The sequence below is a fragment of the Electrona antarctica genome (genome assembly GCF_951216825.1).
Source record: "Electrona antarctica genome assembly, chromosome: 6".
Taxonomy (NCBI): Eukaryota; Metazoa; Chordata; class Actinopteri; order Myctophiformes; family Myctophidae; genus Electrona; species Electrona antarctica.
Window position 1 is genome coordinate 26,431,476 of NC_136811.1, and position 22,176 is coordinate 26,453,651.

The 22,176-nt window shown below is 41.5% G+C and overlaps 1 protein-coding gene across 1 annotated transcript in view; it reads left to right on the plus strand.

The window, feature by feature from the left end:
- The window catches only part of slc6a3 (solute carrier family 6 member 3), a gene marked incomplete at both ends in the record, with an annotated part of 21,332 nt that extends 6,409 nt beyond the window's left edge, over nt 1-14,923 (plus strand). The window contains 12 exons of the mRNA XM_079503701.1: nt 508-724; nt 2,189-2,327; nt 3,595-3,729; nt 4,911-5,014; nt 6,512-6,636; nt 7,128-7,240; nt 7,677-7,805; nt 8,831-8,930; nt 11,095-11,195; nt 13,187-13,354; nt 13,762-13,833; nt 14,900-14,923. Coding sequence (XP_079359827.1) covers nt 508-724; nt 2,189-2,327; nt 3,595-3,729; nt 4,911-5,014; nt 6,512-6,636; nt 7,128-7,240; nt 7,677-7,805; nt 8,831-8,930; nt 11,095-11,195; nt 13,187-13,354; nt 13,762-13,833; nt 14,900-14,923 — 1,427 coding nt within the window. The remainder of the gene's footprint in view (nt 1-507; nt 725-2,188; nt 2,328-3,594; nt 3,730-4,910; nt 5,015-6,511; nt 6,637-7,127; nt 7,241-7,676; nt 7,806-8,830; nt 8,931-11,094; nt 11,196-13,186; nt 13,355-13,761; nt 13,834-14,899) is intronic.
- Between the last annotated feature and the right edge of the window lie 7,253 nt (nt 14,924-22,176).

Genomic DNA, 22,176 nt, shown 5'->3' on the forward strand with positions numbered 1-22,176 from the left:
CCAGAGAGAAACACACCCACAAAAGAAGAATAGGACATTGGAGGGCATGTTGTGTTGCAGTGGCCAAACTGGTTTGTTTTCATTTGTTTCATGGGGGATGCAATATCACTAGAGCCAATACTAGACCAGTATTTCGGTTCTGATGTTGATCTTTTGGAGATCTAGTCCTTGACCAGCGATTAACAAGTTTTTGTTTTGTTTTTAATCAATTGACGTGTTATGAGCTTTTACATCTTTGGAAACTTTTGAAAGATTACTTCAACAATGAATCATGATATGCCAAGTTGAATGTGGTTAAAAATCAGCACACATTGGCTGCATAATTGCCAATACCAATGTTGTCCAAAGAGTCAAATAATGGCCAATATTTCGGCCAAACCAATATCAGGCTCTATATGACACATGAACTGGCATATCCAGCTCCTGAGTCTTGACCATGAAGGTGCCCAACCCCATCTCATTATTATTTTTTTTAATAAATAGTCATAATTGATGTCCTTCTGTCAGGTGTGGGTTTTACAGTGATCCTCATCTCCCTGTACGTTGGGTTCTACTACAACGTCATCATCTCCTGGGCACTCTTCTACCTGTTCTCTTCGTTCACCAGCGAGCTACCCTGGGTGCACTGTAACAACAGCTGGAACAGCGACAACTGCTCTGAATGGGCATTCAACAGCTCAACCAACGACACACACATGTCCACCCCAGCTCAGGAGTACTTCAGGTAGGTTATGTCGGCGCCCCACAAACAGAATATACAGTAGTAAACAAGGCATCTCCATTCTGCAATCTAATCTGTCACATAAGGCAACTAGAAAGATTGCACTCAGTAGAGTGCATACTGCCAACAGTATTGTATCGTCAATGTACAGTATGCCATTTCTCCTTGAGATATGAGTGATTATGTAATTTTTACAGCTTCCTTAATTGTTTCCTTGGCTTTTTCAACGGAAATGTTTGTCATGTCTTTGGGGCTGCCTACTGATCATCCTACCAAGTTCAATGAAAATCCCGCTAGCCTTTAGCAATTTTGACAAGGATCTCTTGATTGTTATGTGGATCTTTGAACTTTTCTCCCCAAAAGATAATCATCTCTTCAGGGCAGGCTAATTATTTCATGTTTCGAGTTATTTTGCTAGGGCAAAAAAATATTTAAAAAAAATCATCTTTGAAAAGAAGTATCATTTTAAAAACCTAGTTGTTGACAACAACAGTCATACAAGATAAGATAAACCTGTATAAACCTTTATTGAGACAGCTGGATGTGTCTCCATTCGAACACAACCAGGTGTCTCCTATACAAATGAGGGGCTGTTGTGTTGTGACAGCTGAGACATTTCATCAAAGTTAGTGAAAATGACTGGTTGCTATTTCTATCCATCCACCTGGGGACAATTTTGCCACCTGAGTCAAACATTATTTGAATGCAAGTATATTTCACAGTGGGGATATACAGTTAGTGTGATGTTACAGACCTAAGTCTGAAGCATCTTCATCATTTCTCATCTCAACTGTAAAGGCTCATACATAGTCTGGATTTTCGGTGGTGGGGTGACCACCGAACTACAACATGACGTCACGAGCCGCGGTGAAGAGCAAACCACCGCCACCGCTCCAGCCCTTCCCTCTGTTTTTACTCACCAAAAAAAAGAATATTCAAATTTTCAAAAAGGCGTCCAAAGGCGCCAATGGCACTCGCGGCCACCAGGGGCAGGCGTCCAAAGGCGTCCTGTGGCACTGAGACAGTTAAGAGTGAGCTACATTTGATTTTCAGATGAATCTGATTTGCTCTGTTATAGAAGGCTGCCTTGGGAATCCTCCCTGCCACGAACACTCTCTCACTATCTATGTGTTGTTTATAAATTCAATTATTATTATTCACAGTATGTTACATTTTTGTTTTATTTCAGGAGTTTCCAGAATCAGAGGTTCCCTTGTACCCTGAGATTTGTGAAGATGCTTCAGTTTTAAAATCCTTCTGTTTCACATGGAACCCATTTTGAAAAGAGACCCAGACAGGCAGTGGTCATTGTATAGTCGATTAAGGAGAAATGCCTTCCACCATGGTTACCATTCAATATTTAATAGCATCTCTAAAATAAAATGCCATCATCACAGGCTATAAATTATTGCTGGGATCATTTTTCATGTGTGTTGTCCACCTCTTTTCCCGTGGCTGTTGGCGAAGGCGTGGCGTGCTCCACATCCAGGACAGTACAGGTATTGATGACCTGGGCCGTCCTCGCTGGCAGCTGACGTCCTGTCTGGGTGTGGTGGTTGTTCTGCTGTACTTCAGCCTCTGGAAGGGAGTCAAGACCTCTGGAAAGGTTGGACATGAACAGAACCAATGTTAATTACCATCTTTGAGGTGTTTTTACTTCAGTAGAGTATTTCCAATTTTCAATACTTTTACTTCTACAGTACTGCCACTACATCTCAGACTCAGAGGCGGCAAATGTACATTTACTCCAATACAATTATTTGAAAACATTGGTTACTAATTGCTTTGTAGATTTTGATTATTATTACAAAGCCCATATACATTTCGGCCACGTGAAAACAAGCTCACAGCTTGTGGATCTGCTATTTTCAAAATATTTTTATACATTTTGAAATGGGACATTTTGCATAATGAGTAGGCCTACTTTCTACTTTTGGTACTTTCAACTTTCAAGTACATTTTGATAACACTTTTGTACTTTTATTCAAGTCAATTTTGAATTCCGGACTTTTCCCTTTAATAGTATTGAGACTTTACCATTTAGGATGGGAACTGACCTTGTGGGGTTTTTACCTTTCAAGACGGGAACTCCTTTTGGGGTTCTTGTTGCTACAGTATGTATAGTATACTAGAGTTTGCTCACATCTAGCTGAAAAAAAAGAAAGAAAAACTCTTCTGATGAGAAGTAGATGTTTAAGATGGAGGGAGTGAGTGTAATAGCCGGTTTCACAAACGGAAGCGACCGGAAACGGAAACTGCAGAACGGAAACGGAAACTGCAGAAGCTGGGTTGAAAACGTAGAGGTAAAGTGAGTGACATCAGAGCACAGGCGGCGCAGAGACGTAAACGGCAGTTCTGCAAAGTCTGCATACGTCATGCGGCCTATGACTTTGCGCCCTTTGCGACGTGGCGACCTGGCGATTCCCGTCGCCAACTCGCCTAGCTCAATTATAAATATACATACATTTATTTATTTTTTAAATAAAAATTTGAAGTTTTGCAGAAAGCTTCGGACAAGATTTAGAAGGATTTTTTTAGAATTGGCCTCATGTCTAAATGGGTTAAGGAAAGCGTTTGCGTGCCTTTTCACCTGAAGTGTAACAGCTTCTGTAAGAAATGTCAGGATTCAAGCGAGTGACCCATGACATCCTTTCTAAACCGTAGGACTTAAAATGCACGCACGCACGCACGCACGCACGCACGCACGCACGCACACTCATTCATATATTCATGTCCAGATGTGCTGTATCCCTACCATGTGTGTGTGTGTGTGTGTGTGTGTGTGTGTGTGTGTGTGTGTGTGTGTGTGTGTGTGTGTGTGTGTGCACGTGTGTGCACGTGTGCGTGCGTGTGTGCGTGCGTGTGTCCGCCAGGTCGTGTGGATCACAGCTACCATGCCCTATGTGGTTCTGACTGTACTGTTGATCCGAGGAGTCACTCTGCCGGGAGCCATTGACGGCATTAAGGCTTACCTCTCTGTGGACTTCCACAGACTCTGTGATGCCAAGGTGAGCTGGAGTACAGAGGGAATGGAGAGCGAGTGGGAGTTGGGGGGGTCTCAGTGGTCTCAGTGGAGAATGGAGTATAATACAGGTGAGGAGAGAGGAAACAAGGATGCAGGGAAGAAAAAGCGAGGTGAGGATGACACGTTGACTGTTGACAATTCATGTACTGGCATTTCAGGTAGTTGGTTAACATAGCATAAAATCAGTTCAACCACTTTAACCCCATGCTGTACATCGGCTAAATTAAAAAATATATATATTGAAAGAAATTTGACAAATTTGAAATATATTTTTTCAAGCCTTTATTTGATAGCAATAGTGGAGATAGACAGGACATGGCAGGAGAGAGATGGGAAAGTGTCTCAGGTCGGTCGGCTGCGCAAGGACTGATGCTTGATGGTATGACCTCTACCAGATCATCCACAGGAGTGCTCTGAGCATTGCTATAATTAAGACGGATTTATACTTAGTTGCCGGTGTCGCTCACTGAAAATTGCCAATCTACAAGCTTAATGTTGCAATGCATTTGAGCTTGTATGTCTGCTATTCTCGTAAGACATTCCTTGCAAATAAGTATAATATACTTGATATTATCAAGCCCTTATGCCATTAGAATCTGTTTAATTTCACTATCATTAGCTTGAAAATCTTCATTTACCTTTTGCATTCTTTCGGAATGTGATCTACATGCGTGGTTTAATGACAGATTGTGGCGCATCTGTTTTTAAATACCTGTCGTACCATAACCCCTTCAAAGAAATGGTTCTAGTGGAATAGCGTTTACTATGTAAATCATTGCTAATATTTTCTCTATCATGAAATCCACCACGAGAGCTTATGAAAATGTCCAATACATGCCTAATAACAGTGAGCATACAGGGAGGGGGAAAGAGAGAGGGAGGGAGGGAGTTAGAGAGGGAGAGAGGGAGAGAGGGAGAGTGAGGGAGTTAGAGAGGGAGAGAGGGAGAGAGGGAGTGAGAGTGTTGCATGGCAGTAATTTGAGAATTAGATTAGACATATGCATGGAGCAGTAATTTGCAAAATTACCCTCCGTATTCACAAGTGTCTTTCATCTACTGCCGTTGAAAGAGTTTCCTGCAATTATCCCTAATAACAGCTTTTCTCCTCTCCTGTGCCTTTTGTTTGCCGCTTCACACGAGTGCGCTTATTTTGTTGCTCTCCAGGTCTGGATCGAGGCGGCAACACAGATCTGCTTCTCTCTGGGAGTGGGGTTCGGTGTACTGATCGCCTTTTCCAGCTACAACAAATTCAACAACAATTGTTACAGGTAAAAGCAGTTGCAACATTGTAAGACAATGGTGAGAGAGAGAGAGAGAGAGAGAGAGAGAGAGAGAGAGAGAGAGAGAGAGAGAGAGAGAGAGAGAGACGTTGTCAGAGAGAGAGAAATGTACACGTACGCAACGCACACACGCACACGCACCACGGTGCACGCATGCGCACGCACACACAAAGTTAAATTACAATAACCTTTGAAATCCTTGAAATCCACCATGGCTTTGTCACCCTCCTTTACACCGTACAGAAATAACATCAATGAACTATGTCACTCTTTGAAAAGAATCAGACTCTTACAGAAAGCATGTATCTCACCTTTCACAATGTTTTTCTACATCTGAGAACTGGCCTTTTATCTACCTGACAGACCTGTTTGGTACAGTTGCTCCCAGAGGAATACCAAATCAAATAAAATGGGAATTATGACATTATAGGCCTATCAATGACAATACCATCCAGTTCAATGAAAAGTCCACTTTAAGGAAGTATGCGTTGTTGAGACATATTTGATCAATGATTGATTAATTGTTTGATGGGTGTTGGGTTGATTGATTGTTCCTTTATTCCTTTATTAATTGTTGAAAAGGCAAATGCCGTCAGTCAGTCAGTCACGCCCATATGGTCATGCCTCATGACATCACTTGGTGTCATCAATATGAAGCCCATATAATATGGAGAACCCTGATGTCATCAATATTGGCCAGCAACACTACATCTCACCTCAAACCCTTAGATCTCCATATGACCTGTTCTAACATTCCATATGTTGATCCTTCCCCATCCATCCTTCCTCTTCGATGTCTCCCTTTTGACTGATACCTGTCCATTTAAACTCTAGACGGGCCTGCTTCAAAGTTTTTAGTGCAGCCACGCCCAGCAGCCCGCGAAAACTAGAGTTCTCAACAGGCCCGAAAATGAAGGCCCGGCCCTACCTGGGCCCTCATCAAACCCTGTACACTCAAGACACTGCCCCAGCTGCCACCCTTAGATCTCCAGATATGGTGCTGACCTGTTCTGACATTCCATATGTTGATCTGACCTCATCAAACCCTGTACACTCAAGACATGCTCCATATATGGCCAGTACAGAATTCATTCCATATGTTGATCTGACCCCCATGCCAAAGCGCCAGCAGTCTGCCGTCACCCAGGTGGATGTGTGCACGCAACCTCGCCCTCAGACGTCTTACTCGAATATGGAAAAAATGTGTTAACTGAAATTAAAAACATGGCTTTACGAATAAATAAATAAACAGTATAGGGTGTATACACAGAAAACTAAAATCATGTAGAAAATGCATTTTGTTCTAGTAATTGTCAATATTTCATACATTTTCATACATACATTTCTGTTCCAGTTTTAACCGTTTATAAAAAATTTTTAAATAATCGCCTCAGACAAAGACCCCGCCCATATTATTACAATAAAATGTAGGAATAAAATGCTGTTTAATAACCTGCTTGATATGATTCTATTTTATTCATCCAGAGATGCTATCATCACGAGCTCCATAAACTCGTTAACCAGTTTCTTCTCCGGCTTCGTGGTCTTCTCCTTCCTTGGGTACATGTCCCACAAACACAACGTGCCCCTGGACAAAGTCGCTAGAGATGGTAAGTCATGGTTCAAGTGCTCAATTTACCACGTTCACAGGGAGGCCATTTTGTTCTCATGTCACACTCCAACATCCGACACTTCGACACTAACTAAATTGCTCGGAAGCGTGGCACGAAGCGCTGCTTTTTTGAGTGTGGTAAAAAGGACCCCTGGGGGACACCAGACCTCAATTTGAGAACCAATACTCTACAATATGGTATGTGAAATGAGAGAGCGGAAGCTATTGGCGGATAATCCATAGTATAATTTTAGTATTGCTCCATGATCAGCACTATCACATGATAGTGTATAAACCCCCCACAGTGGAATAGCTCATGTCAAAATAGTAGAAACATGTTGCAATGTTTATTGAAAGAGTGTAAGTATGTAAAAGGAGTCTGGTTGCCAGCACTGTAATAGTTATCAATTTCAACCGATCTGTTGTTAGCTTCCTTTTTGGCAATCTTGAATTTATAATACACTACAGTGAGACTTTTTTTTCCCTCAGGTGTTGGGTTAGTATTTGTGATTTACCCAGAAGCCATTGCAACATTACCTGGGTCCTCGGTGTGGGCGGTCATTTTCTTCTTCATGTTACTAACACTGGGCATTGACAGTGCTGTGAGTACACACACACACACACACACACACGCGCACGCACACGCACGCGCACACACACACACACACACACACACACACACACACACACACACACACACACACACACACACACACACACACACACACACACACACACACACACACACACACACACACACACACACACACACACACACACACACACACACACAGGTGGACATGGGCACACACTCCCTCCCATCAAGAGTGGACTGCAATATTCAAGATCGTACTTTATTGTTACATCTTGTGTACAGGACAGGTATACATACAACTTATGTATGTTTGGCTTCCTTCAGACAATGCAGCAGCATAGATAATAACAACAACAACAATAATAATGGCTGTCGTTTTCCATGTTCCATGTTAATCTTTGCTGTATTTCACTTAGTTATTATGTTGTTCTGATCTATTGTAGATGGGAGGGATGGAGTCGGTGATCACGGGGCTGATTGATGAGTTTAAGTGCCTTCAGAAGCACCGGGAACTCTTCACCCTCTTTATCGTAGTCTCAACATTCCTCACATCTCTCTTCTGTGTGACTAATGTAAGTAATATGCAAGTGGTGGAAAAAGTACTCGCATGTAATGTCTTTCATGTCCTAAGGATGCCCAAAATAGAGATGTAGAAAAGAAAAGAAAATAAGGGAGAACTCTAGTTTTCGCCGGCTGCCTGGCGCGGCTGCGTTAATGACTTTGGGGCAGGCCCGTCTAGAGTTTAACAGGTATCAGTCAAAAGGGAGACATCGAAGAGGGAAGGATGGGTGGAGGAGGATCAACATATGGAATGTCAGAACAGGTTAGCTCCATATATGGAGATCTAAGGGTTTGATGAGGTCAGATCAACATGGTGTCCATGAGGTCAGGTATAGAGTTGCTGGCCGGCTCCATATGTAGATCTAGGTGATGATCCAGTCTTCTCCATGTATGACTATCCAGGGTTTGATGAGGTCAGTGTCATGATCTTCATATGTTTTCATAGTAAACTATATAATAAACATATACATTAGGTAACCAATGAGTATACCTATACAATTTGTGTCTGTGGTGGGCGGGAGGGGGCGATGTCAGCACAAATCTCTCAACCACCCACTGGAGTTTGTTGGATCATCCCTAAATATGGACAGGCCTGATATTGCACAGCACTGACTGATTGTGCAAATCAGGGAAGGAGCTATTTCATCTATGCAATAACCCAGCAAATTATTGAGTACCGATACCTGAACACAATCATCGATGTATTGCTAGACCACACGTTGCTTCACGACGTAGCACAATAAATCTAAATGTCTTTTATTTATTTATTTTATTATTACTTTTTTATACAGGAACAATTGCACATGTTTTTTATTCTTTTTGGTATAAACCTTCACAAATGACAAGTCCTTCAAGTTGCCCGGACTTAAATTAAAATGTTACCAATCCCTTCTTCCATTTCTCTTTGCTAATCAATTGCTTAAATATCTACAATATAGTATTGTTTTGTCTCTGTTGTAACTTGTCCCCCCCCCCCCTCTCTCTCCCCCTCTCTCTTTCTCTCCCTCTCTCCCTCCCTCTTTCCGGTCCTCTCCAGGGTGGGATGTATGTATTTACGCTGTTGGACCACTTTGCGGCAGGAACATCGATTCTCTTTGGAGTGCTTATTGAGGCCATCGGCATTGCATGGTTCTACGGTGAGAAAGAGGGGGAGAATGAAGCAGGAACGGGTGACTCCTGTCTTTTCATGGCCTGCAAAGCTGATGTCACATTAGAGGGATTGATGAGATATGTGTTGGTTCAGGTCTGTGCCTCATTGCACCTTAGTCCTATTAGACTTGAGGATTCTGAGGCGGACAAGTTTTTTGTCAATAATGATTGTTGCCTCTTCAGGCTCAGGCCCACATTTAGTTAGCATGGTGTGGAAGTAGATATAGTTCTAGGGGGGCTTGATGTTGAATACAACATACATTGTTTTTCACAGCAAAATTCTTAGTATTGATTAAAGTGTAATTACGTTAAATTAATACTCCTTTATTACACTGTATTCTGAAGATCACTAAGCAGTGATAGGTGGGCTAGTGGGCTACTATTAATATATATATATATATTATATATAGATATAAGATCACTAAGCAGTGATAGGTGGGCTAGTGGGCTACTATTTTCTGATTTTCTTACTAGTAGAGATACATCATATATATGTCCAAACTCCCACTGATAATGCAACGTCTTACCATGAATGGCAGCGCTTCCATTTCAGCACCATGGACAGTTCACAACTCCAGAGTGCGTGCCTATTTTCACAGTAATGGATCTTCAGAACATTGGGAATTTGGAATAATGTGTTGGTCTAACGCGATTTTTGTCCAATGGGACATGTTTTAACTATACTGAGGTTTTGGAATAAGGGGCTGTCGGACCAGTTACAAACTATTTTCAACTACTAACAACTATTAACAAACTAACAAAATCATTTGTCATTGTCATTTCAGGATAAGTCATGGATGTTTGAATTGTTTGTTTTATTCTTTGGCTAGAATTCTCAAATCAGTCCACACTTGATTGCATTAATGATAATGAATGATAATATTACTTTTAAATGGTTACATGAAAGCTATGTATCATTAAGATGATGATTTTATGATAAGATCTTCTGTGGACGTCCAAGACAGAGTACAGAACAAATTTCCATATGGGGACATTAAATAATAAGTATTATTATTATTATTATTATCAGTACGACGCCCTGAGGGGGAGGCTGCGTGCACGCATCCGCCTGGGTGACGGCAGACTGCTGGGCGAGCATTATTATTATTATTACCACCAGTATGATTCTTTAAGGTAACAAGATTGATCTGAACTTCTATATCAAGTCTCGTGTTGTCTAGCTCTCTGTCTATGCACACTGAGGTCCATAAAGAGTTAAATGCTAACCAGACCCAGGGAAGTGAGGTCTGTGTGGCTCCCCGTCACTGGGTTTTGACCCTGGCAAGTCAAATAAATCTAGCCTAAGGCTTCGGTGGGCCTTTTCCCAGGTCCCATCACTGCTGACAGGAACCCCTTAAGCACTGGCCTCTGTGGCCCTCTATGGTACCATGTGCTACATGAGTACATTCTGGTTTGTTCAATACCTGGCAGTCAGTGTTGATTTCTGGCTGTGCAGTTAGAGGTGCCCTGCAGGCAGGAACACGGTGAGAGGGTTTGACCACTTAAACCCTATATTCTTAGTAAGATGGAGGTACTTGCTGTGTACTTGGACTGCTTTTTTCCCCTCTACACCAAACGTCTTCACCATATAGCCGATAGCTCACAACGTGTCGTCATGATCTTGAAGATCTGCAATTTTTCTAAGAAAGTCCCCCTCAAGAATGGGGATTATAGGGATTGATCATACTGTACAATACATACAGGTATATGATGCTTGCTATACCCTAGTTATACTTTTATATTTTGTATCCCACAGATCAAGTGCACAGCACAATAACAGTAGCTATTCTCTTATGTAAAAGGTTTATTCTTTTAGGGCTCTATGCTTTTTGTTGTATCTTTGTCTTCCATGTGTACACCTGAGAGTTATTCCATTAATTGAAACTGACTTCAACCCATGCTGAGTACAATTCATAGTGGTGAGTGCATAGAATACTTGTTTCTTTCTTTCTTTTTTACTTTTGACTAACCACTTAAACCCTATACAGACCTGAGTTGCAACTGTACTTTTTTCCATCTACATCAAATCTCTTCACCCAAAATGACGATGTACAAGCTTGTACAAGGGCTATTTCTGCTGAATGTTCCGCCCAGAATTGGGATGCTGGGGTTCAAGAAGCAACATTGAGTACTTATACATGTGTGTTTCAGGAGTGGACCGCTTCAGTGACGACATTGAGGAAATGATTGGCCATAGACCAGGCTTGTACTGGAGGCTGTGCTGGAAGTTTGTCAGCCCCTGCTTTCTCTTGGTGAGTGTACCTCAGTCCTTCACTTTTTCTTTCTCCAGGGCCCTCTAAAGGAATAGCCTTGCAACACACATTGCACAGTGATTATATTTGCCAAGAAAACTTGTCAGTCAATTTGGATGGATAGATGGATGGACCGAAGTGTTGGGAAGAAGGTTTTTACTCTGTGTTCTGAGGCTTTTTCAGGTGCAATGAAAAAAAGCCCTTTTTGCCTGTGGGTGTCGCTGTTGAGGGATTTAGCCTGTCAATCACCGCCTCTGCTCGACCCCCAGGGGGAGAAGGATAGGGGAGGGGAGGAGCTGGAAGGGGATTAATGGACTTTGACATCAATGACCAGGGGCCAATCACAGCACTTTTCTGAGCCTAATTATTCAGAAACATCCATACCACAGAAAATTCACTGAATGTTCAAAGTTCCGTTTTTGGTTTGTAATTGAGGTGAGAAAAAAACAAACAAACAAACAACAACAGAAAAAAAAATTATATCATGAGACATTTAACATCCATTCAAATGGCAAAAGGCAAATCCTTATTGTGCAGTACATCTGTAGCGCAAGTAGCCGAAGTGGATGCTTTTATGCAGTTTTCTGTGAGCCCAGAATAATGTGTTCAGTATGTGCTATTGTATGTCACAGACATCTGGGTGTGTTCAATCATGCATTCTATTAAAATCTAAATTCTACTTTAGCGTCTAAGAAATTATAATTATGGATGAAGATCTTATTACACTTAACGATGTGGATGGTTGGCAAGTATAGTATGCAATATTAGTAAAATAAAGTGTGTACTAGTACAGTCAGTGGTGTAGTATAGCCTAGTCCACAGTGTCTGGAGTAGTGGGTGTAATTGTGCCTGTAAAAAAGCAAGTGGGTTAATGTTCTCAATCTCTACCTACAGGTACGTATTTGCTATACCCTCCACTACACAGAGTACATTATATTATTAATGTAAGCTACTTGTCCGTCAGTGTTAATGAGGACAAATCATGTCACCACATAATAACACCATAGTAACACCTCCTATGTTGACAGAACATTTTACTGCTCTCCACGGAAGAAATATTTGTTTGTTTGCTTTTTTTATTTATTTTTTATTTAGAGAAGCCAATTATTTTTTACCCCTTTGATCTCCCAGTTTCGTCGTTATGCCAATTAATTCCTCCCACTGCTTGCCACTGCTGTTGTGCCCTATACTGGCTCAGCTGCCTCTGAGGAGCCCCCACTGGGAGGACATAGCGCCTCCGTCCTACTCCTCCCGTTCAACTTTCCCTTCTGACCGGTGCTGCCCCAGCCCATAAGAGTACAGTGCAGTGACAAATCCCCCCCTGAACACCGCCAATGGTGTTTGTTTTAGATGCTCGGCACCAGGGCCGGATTAACACCTCTGAGGGCCCCTGGGCACTGAAGCTCGAAGGGCCCCCCTTCACGCGTGCGTAACATTTTCGGAGCCGTTTTGGGGCAGTTTTATGCCGTTATATTGGCCTATTTCCGGTCGCCTACCCCCCCCCCCCCCAGAGTGACAGCCAATCTAGCGCATTGTTGCTGCTTTACACACAATTGCACTTTTCAGCTGCCCTTCTCACCAACAATAAAACACTAATCTTTTTAGACAACATTTATTTCATTCGGATTAGCAGGGAAATTTTCTGTGGAGCTAAAAAAAATAAAAAATAAAGGGGCCCCTGGTGCCCAAGGGCCCCTGGGCACGTGCCCAAAGTGCCCATATGGTAGATCCGGCCCTGCTCGGCACGTCAGATGCTGGATTCGAAGCCAGGTACTTTCCCCCTGTACCACCTGAGAGCGCCAAGACATTTTTTTTTTTTACTCATTTATTCATCAATAAGGCTTTTAATAGCATATTATCACAATAGTTGCTTTCAATATACTGTCACCAAATATGTCATGATTCCTTCCACTGAGTATTTGTATATTTTTTTTATCCAAAAATGCGATTGTAGTGTTTTGTAATGAAATCCCTCTCCTCTCTCTGCACAGTTCATGGTGGTGGTGAGCTTCACTACGTATAACCCTCCAAAGTACGACAACTATCAGTATCCTATGTGGGCTAACTTGTTGGGCTGGTGCTTGGCTATTTCATCCATGATCATGGTGCCTCTCTACGCAATCTACAAGCTCTGCACTTTGAAGGGAACGTTCTGTGATGTAAGCCTAAATGATGTTGTCTTGTTAGCAAATAGTTTGTAGATGTTATGTTTCAGCTAAGGTTTCATTCATGTCCACCATATTCTTCAAGCTGCAGTAAGTTTAATTTGGTCCTACAGTATATGAGACAGATTTAAGCATTTGTGTGGTTCCTTTAAAGCTGCAACATGAAAGTGTTTAAAGCTAAATGTGTTCTAAATAACAAAAGGCATTTTGAACTTATAAGATCAGCCCTTTGCTCCTAATTAAAACGCAGTGCATTTACTGTACATGTCCTGGTATCAGCATGAGCAGACACGTTTTTCTTTTCTTTTTCAGGGTGATTTGTAAATAATAAATATTATAACAGTATTATATCAGTTATAAGATAAACAAGCATGCATATTTTGTCTCCTCTTTCTGCACAGAGACTGGCTTATGCCATCACCCCGGAGACAGAACATCACTTAGTGGATAATGGGGAAGTTCGACAATTCACGGTAAATGCCCTCTAATAATGAAGAGTGTTCAATGTTTATTGATCCCACAAGACAAATTCAGTTGTCATAGCAGCACCACAATAGGAAACACAGGGCAGATTGATACAGCTAGAGGGAGAGATATCTCTTTGAGAGTAAAGACATATTAGAAATGAGTAGACAAGTAGTAAGGAGTGGAAATTACAAAAACAAAGAAAGGAGAATTGAGGTGAACACTACCATTAGGGACATGGGTAATTATGTCAGTCAATCGATAAACGAGTAATACACAATCTAACAGCAGTAAAACATATTTAGCCTAATTATGTGGCAATATGGGTAATATCATGAGAAAAAGTGCAGAAGACGGCAAATAAGTATTTCGTTTTAGTCAGTCTTTTGAATAACATTGGTTGCATGCTGAAAATAGCTGTTCTACAAGCTCAACGTGCTGCAGCTTGTAGATTGCTAATTTCAGAGCGCAACACCCGAGTGCAACCAAATATCTTCTCCGCTAGTCCGGAGAAGAAATGTTGATGAAATTGTCAACATATTTAGTCTTCATTTTACTCATCGTAGCTTCGTTTTTATTTACTGTAGTTTTCGTTAGTGAAAAAAGGTAGTCGACAAACATTTTTCGTCATAGTTTTAATCGTTGAAATGAACACTGGAAGACACGCGTATCCCAAACGTCTTGGGCTGGGTTCTGGATTAAAAGTGTATCATCCTCCTCAGACCTTATCTTCAATTTGCTTAACTTTTGCATGACACGCAGTCGTGTGATGACAGCTGATGTCACGGCACTTCATATTGTTATCAAACTGAAACAGCAGATAGTGTTATGTCTCATCATGTTATTAAGAATAAAGATAGACATACAGTTCACAGTAGCCTATACGTCCGTAGTTACACATGTTTCAAGTTAATAAAAAGTATGTTTTTTGGAAGTACAGTATGAAGTTCATTTTATTTATTGATTATATTATGGTGGTAGACTATATCATGTATCATAGTGGGAATAAATCATGAGTGGGACAATTCGTTTTTGTGTATTTGCTCATGTCTACATCGTATTATTTTCCCACAGCTGCGTCACTGGGTGGTGGTCTGAGAACAAAGAGAGAGAGAAAGAGAGAGCGAGGAAGCAGAAGGAGCAGAAGAGACAGAGGAACAGGAAGAGATGATGTTGATGGCAGTGAAAGGGGATGCCATACAAATTGCTGTGGTCTTATTTTCATCAATGGACGTGAAGCTGTGCTGTTATCCTGGTCACCATATGGTGTTTGCACTCTGATGAGTGAGATTCTGTCAAACACATGAAGTGGTATTCATCATTTGGTGTTATAGAATCATATTTGTCTAATCACAAGGCATTTTTTTTATATATTAGTGTTATTTATTTCCATCGCAAAGGATGGATGGTAATGTGAGAAAAGTTTCTCATTCAAACCAAGCCACTATAGCTTAAAAAAAAGTAATACCTCCACTCTTCCATCGAAACTGTTTATATAATGAAAACAAAAAAGCTCAGTGTTGAGCTCAAAATAATTGTTGTTGTTTTATTAATTAGACTGCTTTCATGGTGTAATGATTTTTTCCTGGAGCCAAGCGATCAGATCTCCAGCTACTGATACATCTGGCAAAGTCGAGTAGTATCAAACCTATGCCCACTGCTTGAAAAACAATCCTGATACCATCACAAATTAAGGAACGCCCTAAAGTCTTGGTTTCTGTGATGCTGTAATATATTTTTACATTTCAGAATTGTTTCATCCCATTCATTGAATTTCGATGTCACCCGACTTATCAGTAGGCAGAGATCTCTGTTGGTCTGGCTACGTGAGACTAGGTGTAATGAAACAGTTCTGATATTATGGTAAATATAAATGTATTTATATAGCTAAACAGAAACCTTTTCCCTAGCCTGATAAACCACCCCGGTCGTGGAATTCATATTTCCATGTGTATTCTGCAGAATACAGCTACTTACTGGAAAGAAAATAATGGATATAATACAAAACATATAGGAGATGGGAAAGAAAGGCGTTTTTTGATTTGCATCCTAAAATGAAGGTGATACATTGAGTGAATACCACTAGCTAACCTGTTTGACATCATTTCAGTCAATATCAGTATATATTTTTCAGTATTTTTTACCATGACTGTTATCATGACTAATGTTTCCACCAGTATTCTATATATCAATTTATTTGTTTGAATCATACAGTACATCATTGAGAAATGTTAATCTGGTATTTGTGAAAGGGTGAAAACATGCAGATGAAGATGCTAGAATATCAATGTAGTCCTGTAATGGAAATCAATATGATTATGACAAAAATCTATCTGTGTCATTCTGTTACTGCTGTTATGTTTATTTATATTGAATGGGCTAGAATGACAGCTGTCTGACACATGATTTATGTGCAATATTATAGAGCAGAGTATCAGTACATACAGTAGATGGCTTGGATTATTGTGACCATGCCATCTGTGGCATATATGACTGGTTCAATCTACCAAAGAATAAAGTTGAATCACAGATGATCTGGTTTTAAGTACTGTAGATATTTCTTTCTCACATGAGAGTACATTTTCTAAAAGGTTTTTATTTCAAAGAAACTTAGCAACTGTAGGCATTAATAAGGGGTAAATTGCAATCCCTCGTATAGCGAATTTATAGTGAGAAAGGTGCCACTGCACATATTTATTAACTAAATAAATAATAATAATTATTATACAAAAATAAAGTAAAAATGTGTGGTTTACATTTCAAGTGTCGGAGTGACTGTCAGCTTTATTTTCACAATTTATTGCAGAAACATTATCAAGTTATTCAAGACTGTTTTAAAAAGCTGCTTTTTATTACGATATGATTTAACTGTCTGTAATGTAATTCATGAAGTATTATAAATGTATATTGTGTAAGTAAATATAAAGTAGAGGGCTTGTATTGTATCGTACTCTATGATATTGAACAAGAACAGAAAATGGATTATTCCTTTGTTGCTGTGCTGTTCATACATTTAGTATTTGCCTTAATGATCTCTAAATACATGTCAATACTGATGTACAGTATATGCCTACAGCTCATAGAGCCCTTTCTTTACCTTAAGCAACGTGGTTTGATCACTAAAGCTGTTTACAGATGGGTCAACAATGTGCTTATGGTTTCAATGTGTGCATGCAACATATTGGGAGAGTAATTATATCCTAAAATTATATTTGTGTTATGTTACCTTTCTGACTGGGTTTATTTTGTACAGTCAATAAAGTCTAATGGTTGACATAGCCTACAGTATTATCTCTGTGTGTGTGCCCGCCTTGCATCTAATCTTGCATACGCAACAAGCTCAGGACTATTTAAATTAAAACAGTGGTTCTCAAACTTTTTTGAGAACCAATGCCATGCCTGTGCAACAGTCAGACACATGCGTGATTCCGACACATGCGTTGCTGGTTAGGACTCACCTGTGACTCCCGACATGCGTTGCTGGTTAGGACTCACCTGTGACTCCCGACATGCGTTGCTGGTTAGGACTCACCTGTGACTCCCGACATGCGTTGCTGGTTAGGACTCACCTGTGACTCCCGACATGCGTTGCTGGTTAGAACTCACCTGCATGTGACTCCCGACATGCGTTGCTGGTAAGGACTCACCTGTGACTCCCGACATGCGTTGCTGGTAAGGACTCACCTGTGACTCCCGACATGCGTTGCTGGTTAGGACTCACCTGTGACTCCCGACATGCGTTGCTGGTTAGGACTCACCTGTGACTCCCGACATGCGTTGCTGGTTAGGACTCACCTGTGACTCCCGACATGCGTTGCTGGTTAGAACTCACCTGCATGTGACTCCCGACATGCGTTGCTGGTAAGGACTCACCTGTGACTCCCGACATGCGTTGCTGGTAAGGACTCACCTGTGACTCCCGACATGCGTTGCTGGTTAGGACTCACCTGTGACTCCCGACATGCGTTGCTGGTTAGGACTCACCTGTGACTCCCGACATGCGCTGCTGGTTAGGACTCACCTGTGACTCCCGAGATGCGTTGCTGGTTAGGACTCACCTGTGACTCCCGACATGCGTTGCTGGTTAGGACTCACCTGTGACTCCCGACATGCGCTGCTGGTTAGGACTCACCTGTGACTCCCGACATGCGCTGCTGGTTAGGACTCACCTGTGACTCCCGACATGCGTTGCTGGTTAGGACTCACCTGTGACTCCCGACATGCGCTGCTGGTTAGGACTCACCTGTGACTCCCGACATGCGCTGCTGGTTAGGACTCACCTGTGACTCCCGACATGCGTTGCTGGTTAGGACTCACCTGTGACTCCCGACATGCGTTGCTGGTTAGGACTCACCTGTGACTCCCGACATGCGTTGCTGGTTAGGACTCACCTGTGACTCCCGACATGCGTTGCTGGTTAGGACTCACCTGTGACTCCCGACATGCGTTGCCGGTCACGACACATGCGTTGCCGGTTGAAACTCACCCGTGGCTTCCCTGTGAGGTTAGGGTTTGGGGTAGGGTGTCGGACTAATGCCTGTCTCTATATGGCTTTTGAAGGTTACGTCATGTGGCAGCCAAATCTTTGGACTTTTTTTTAGAACACTTGACGTAAATCGTTTGCCATCCAAGACTATTATGGACTATTATATGGACTTTAATGTTTATTTATAGAACTTATGACGTCTATGGACTTTAATGTTTGTTTAGGCCTAGGGCAGTACATGACGTAAGCTGTCATGTTGCCGATATAAATATATTTATTTTTTCATGTCAAGGACCCCCACATTGATTTGTATTTGCCCTCTGACCCCCATCAGTTTTTTTTGCCAGGAACCCCCTGACAATGTTTCAGAAATATTCCAAATCTTTTAAGATTTTTCAGTTAACCAGATGGGTTGAGTTAGCCTTGCAGGGCCCAAAGATAGGCCTACAGATACTCGTGATATTTAGATTCTCATCTAACATTCGCACTAACCAGTGTAATTTTGGCACCGCACACCTATAGGTCATTTGAGACGCTTTCCAAGTTATGTCCAGTGCAGAGTGACAGACACACACACCAAGGTTATAATAGTTTTAGTTAGTATTGACTTTTTTTTCGCCGAATTCAGTTAGTTTTATTCTACGAGTTAATCAAGTGGACAGTAACTACAAAGGAGCACAGACACACAAAAGTCAACCCATAATGATGGCAGGTCACCATTTCTAGACCTTTAGATAAGCTTGAAGCTCAGGCATTCTCACACCCATCCCAGTCAAGGAGATGCTGTAATTGGTCTGGCCTTTGCTGAGACAGAACGACATGACATTGATGTTTTGAAAGAATAGGTCTCTCTCTCTCTCTCTCTCTCTCTCTCTCTCCCTCTCTGTACACGTGACTGTGCGCAGTATGTTTTCAGGAGCCCCTTGGGCTCACCACTGTTTCACAAGAGTATTGTTTTTGGCACAGTGTACAGGGATGCATGGCCCATCAGATGGCGTTAGCTAAATGCAATTAGAAAAACTGTTTTAACACATCATTAAAGCCTGTGATAGAGAGAGATGACACCAGATGTGCTCACCTGGGCCCAGAAACAGATTATCCCATCTTGATTAATCCGACACAATCAATACATACAGTATATTCTCAGAGTTAAACTAACACTCATTGAGCACAGTGTACCCATTAATGTAATCTAACTGCATACCGTTGCAATGGTGATTGATTGATTGATTGATTGATTGATTGATTGATTGATTGATTGATTGATTGAATAGGCATTTTGGTCCAAAGGGATTTCCGAAGAAAGACCTTGCGGTCTTGTTTCCATTCGGGTCCCATTTGAGTGATAAAATGCCATATGTTGCTTTGAAGCAGTCATTTATAATATATCCAACTATAAATAGATATCTTGATATCTGTGAGCAGAAAAACATATCAATCAACAATCGCTCCTCCTGCATGTTTGCGTCCCAACAGACAATCTGATCCTCAACAGGTTGCACTGTTTATGCACCACTTGCACTTGTAGGAGACATTGGTAAAAGGCCTCGTCTGAAACCTGCCAGCGGTTGTCAGACTAGCTCCATTATAAAGCAATTTTGGCTATGCTGGGATAGAGTTTAAAAGGCACCATTACAGCATCCAGTGAACAACAGCAATCATGTCATATTATGTCTTGGCACAGTTGTTAATAGTGAAAGGAAAGAAGCAAGAAACAAAATAGGTTTTTCCCTATTCAACGGTGGTGACACATATTACTGTACATCACCCAGGGATCATGAAACAAGATTCTGAGATTAAATAGATTGAATCTTCAGTTTGACAGTTTAACACACATGCACAAGTGTATGCGCGCGCGCGCGCGCGAGAGAGAGAGAGAGAGAGAGAGAGAGAGAGAGAGAGAGAGAGAGAGAGAGATAGAGAGAGAGACGATGGATGAGAGAGAGAGAGAGAGAGACGATGGATGAGAGAGAGAGAGAGAGAGAGAGAGAGAGAGAGAGAGAGAGAGACGATGGATGAGAGTGTGAGTAAAGGTGAGAGAGGAGTCAGAGGACCTGCTAGAATTGTGTAATACTGCCCTCTACCAATGGAATATGAGAAATACACATTGACTGGCAAGCATATTAGGCTATTATAATTTTGTAAATATATTATGTATACAGTATACAGTCCATTGTGTCTGCACTTGATTGTTGTTCATGGGAACTACAGCAGCTAACAAGCTTGAGTGATGCTTGAAGCATAATACTGCATGTGTATTAAAATGTTCTATGTATCATTTTGTGATTGGATATGCATCACTCTGTGAGATTGCACACTGTCAACAATTGTAAAGGTGCTCATGTCATGTGTTCTAGCCCCGTTACTTATAAAAGTACATGCAGAGGATACTACAACACAGGCAGACGCAAGCAGACTTGTAGAGTTGCTCAGTTGATGTTATGTTTTCAAGTGGGAGCCAATGTCCTCCTGAGAAAAGATTGAAAAGCTGCATGGATAATAGGCCTACAGTAGAAAATGATATGGTTCTGCATCAGGGACTATAGTTTAAAAAACAAATGTGGGCCAGGAGATTGTTCAAATCCAAAGTACCGGTAAGTCTGTGCATGCAAATGTGCATGCATGTGCGCGCTCGCGCGTGCGTGTGTGTGTGTGTGTGTGTGTGTGTGTGTGTGTGTGTGTGTGTGTGTGTGTGTGTGTGTGTGTGTGTGTGTGAGAGTGAGTGAGTGAGTGAGTGAGTGAGTGAGTGAGTGAGTGAGTGAGTGAGTGAGTGAGAGAGAGAGAAAAACAGAGGAATATTAAAATGAGTTAAAAAAATTGTGTTCCTACTACTACTATTGTTGCTGCTGCTATTCTTTCCAACAATAGATGTATATTTTTGCAAATACAAGGTTGTATAGGTTGCGAATACAAGCGGCCGAAATGAGTTTTCTTCGAAGAGTGGCTGGCATCTCCCTTGGAGATAGGGTGATAAGTTCAGTCACACGAGAGAGACTCGGAGTAGAGTCGCTGCTTCTTCGCCTGGAAAGGAGCTAGCTTAGGTGGTTCGGGCATCTGGTTAGGATGCCTCTTGGGCGTCTCCCTAGGGAGGTCCTCGATGCACGTCCCACTGGGAGGAGACCCCGGGGCAGACCAAGGCACAGTTGGAGGAAATACATCGACTCACTGGCCTTGGAACGTCTCGGGATCCCCCAGGAGGAAGTCACTATTGTTGCTCTGGAGAGGGAAGTCTCTGGTGGAGCTGTTGCACCCACGACACGACTACGGATAAGCGGCTGAAGATGGATGGATGGATGGATGGAGATGTATATTTTCTGTCCCAGTTGCTATTTTTTTCCTCCCATAATATTCTGTATCACTGCTAAAGTTTACTTTTTACTTGTTTGCTTTTTGCTACAGTGTCAGTAGCATACAATATATTATACCCTGATTGAAATTTGTATTTCACGGTATGTAAAATTGGTACATTTCAAGCGAAAGTTATTATATCTTGTTTGTTATTTATTGTATCATCAGTCTGCAGAGCAAACATTTCACTGCACATGAGGCCTAGTGGCTAATATGAACGAGACAAATATAGGCTACCTACAGCTGTCTTGTACATGGACATAAGTAAGTCTTCTTTGAATAAGGGCCACCATGGTATAGGCTAGCCTACTTGGAAATCTAGCCCCCAAGCCACATATTTGGCTGTGGTCTTTGACCAATGAATTGAATGAGGATGACTTTACAGCATGCATGTTATTAAAATTGTATGTTCCAGCCAGTGTTCAAACCTGTCAACCTGACACATGAGAAAATAATTTGTATTAAGTCAAAATGCAGTGCCTCTGGCACTTGCTTTGTTGTTATGCAACACAATATA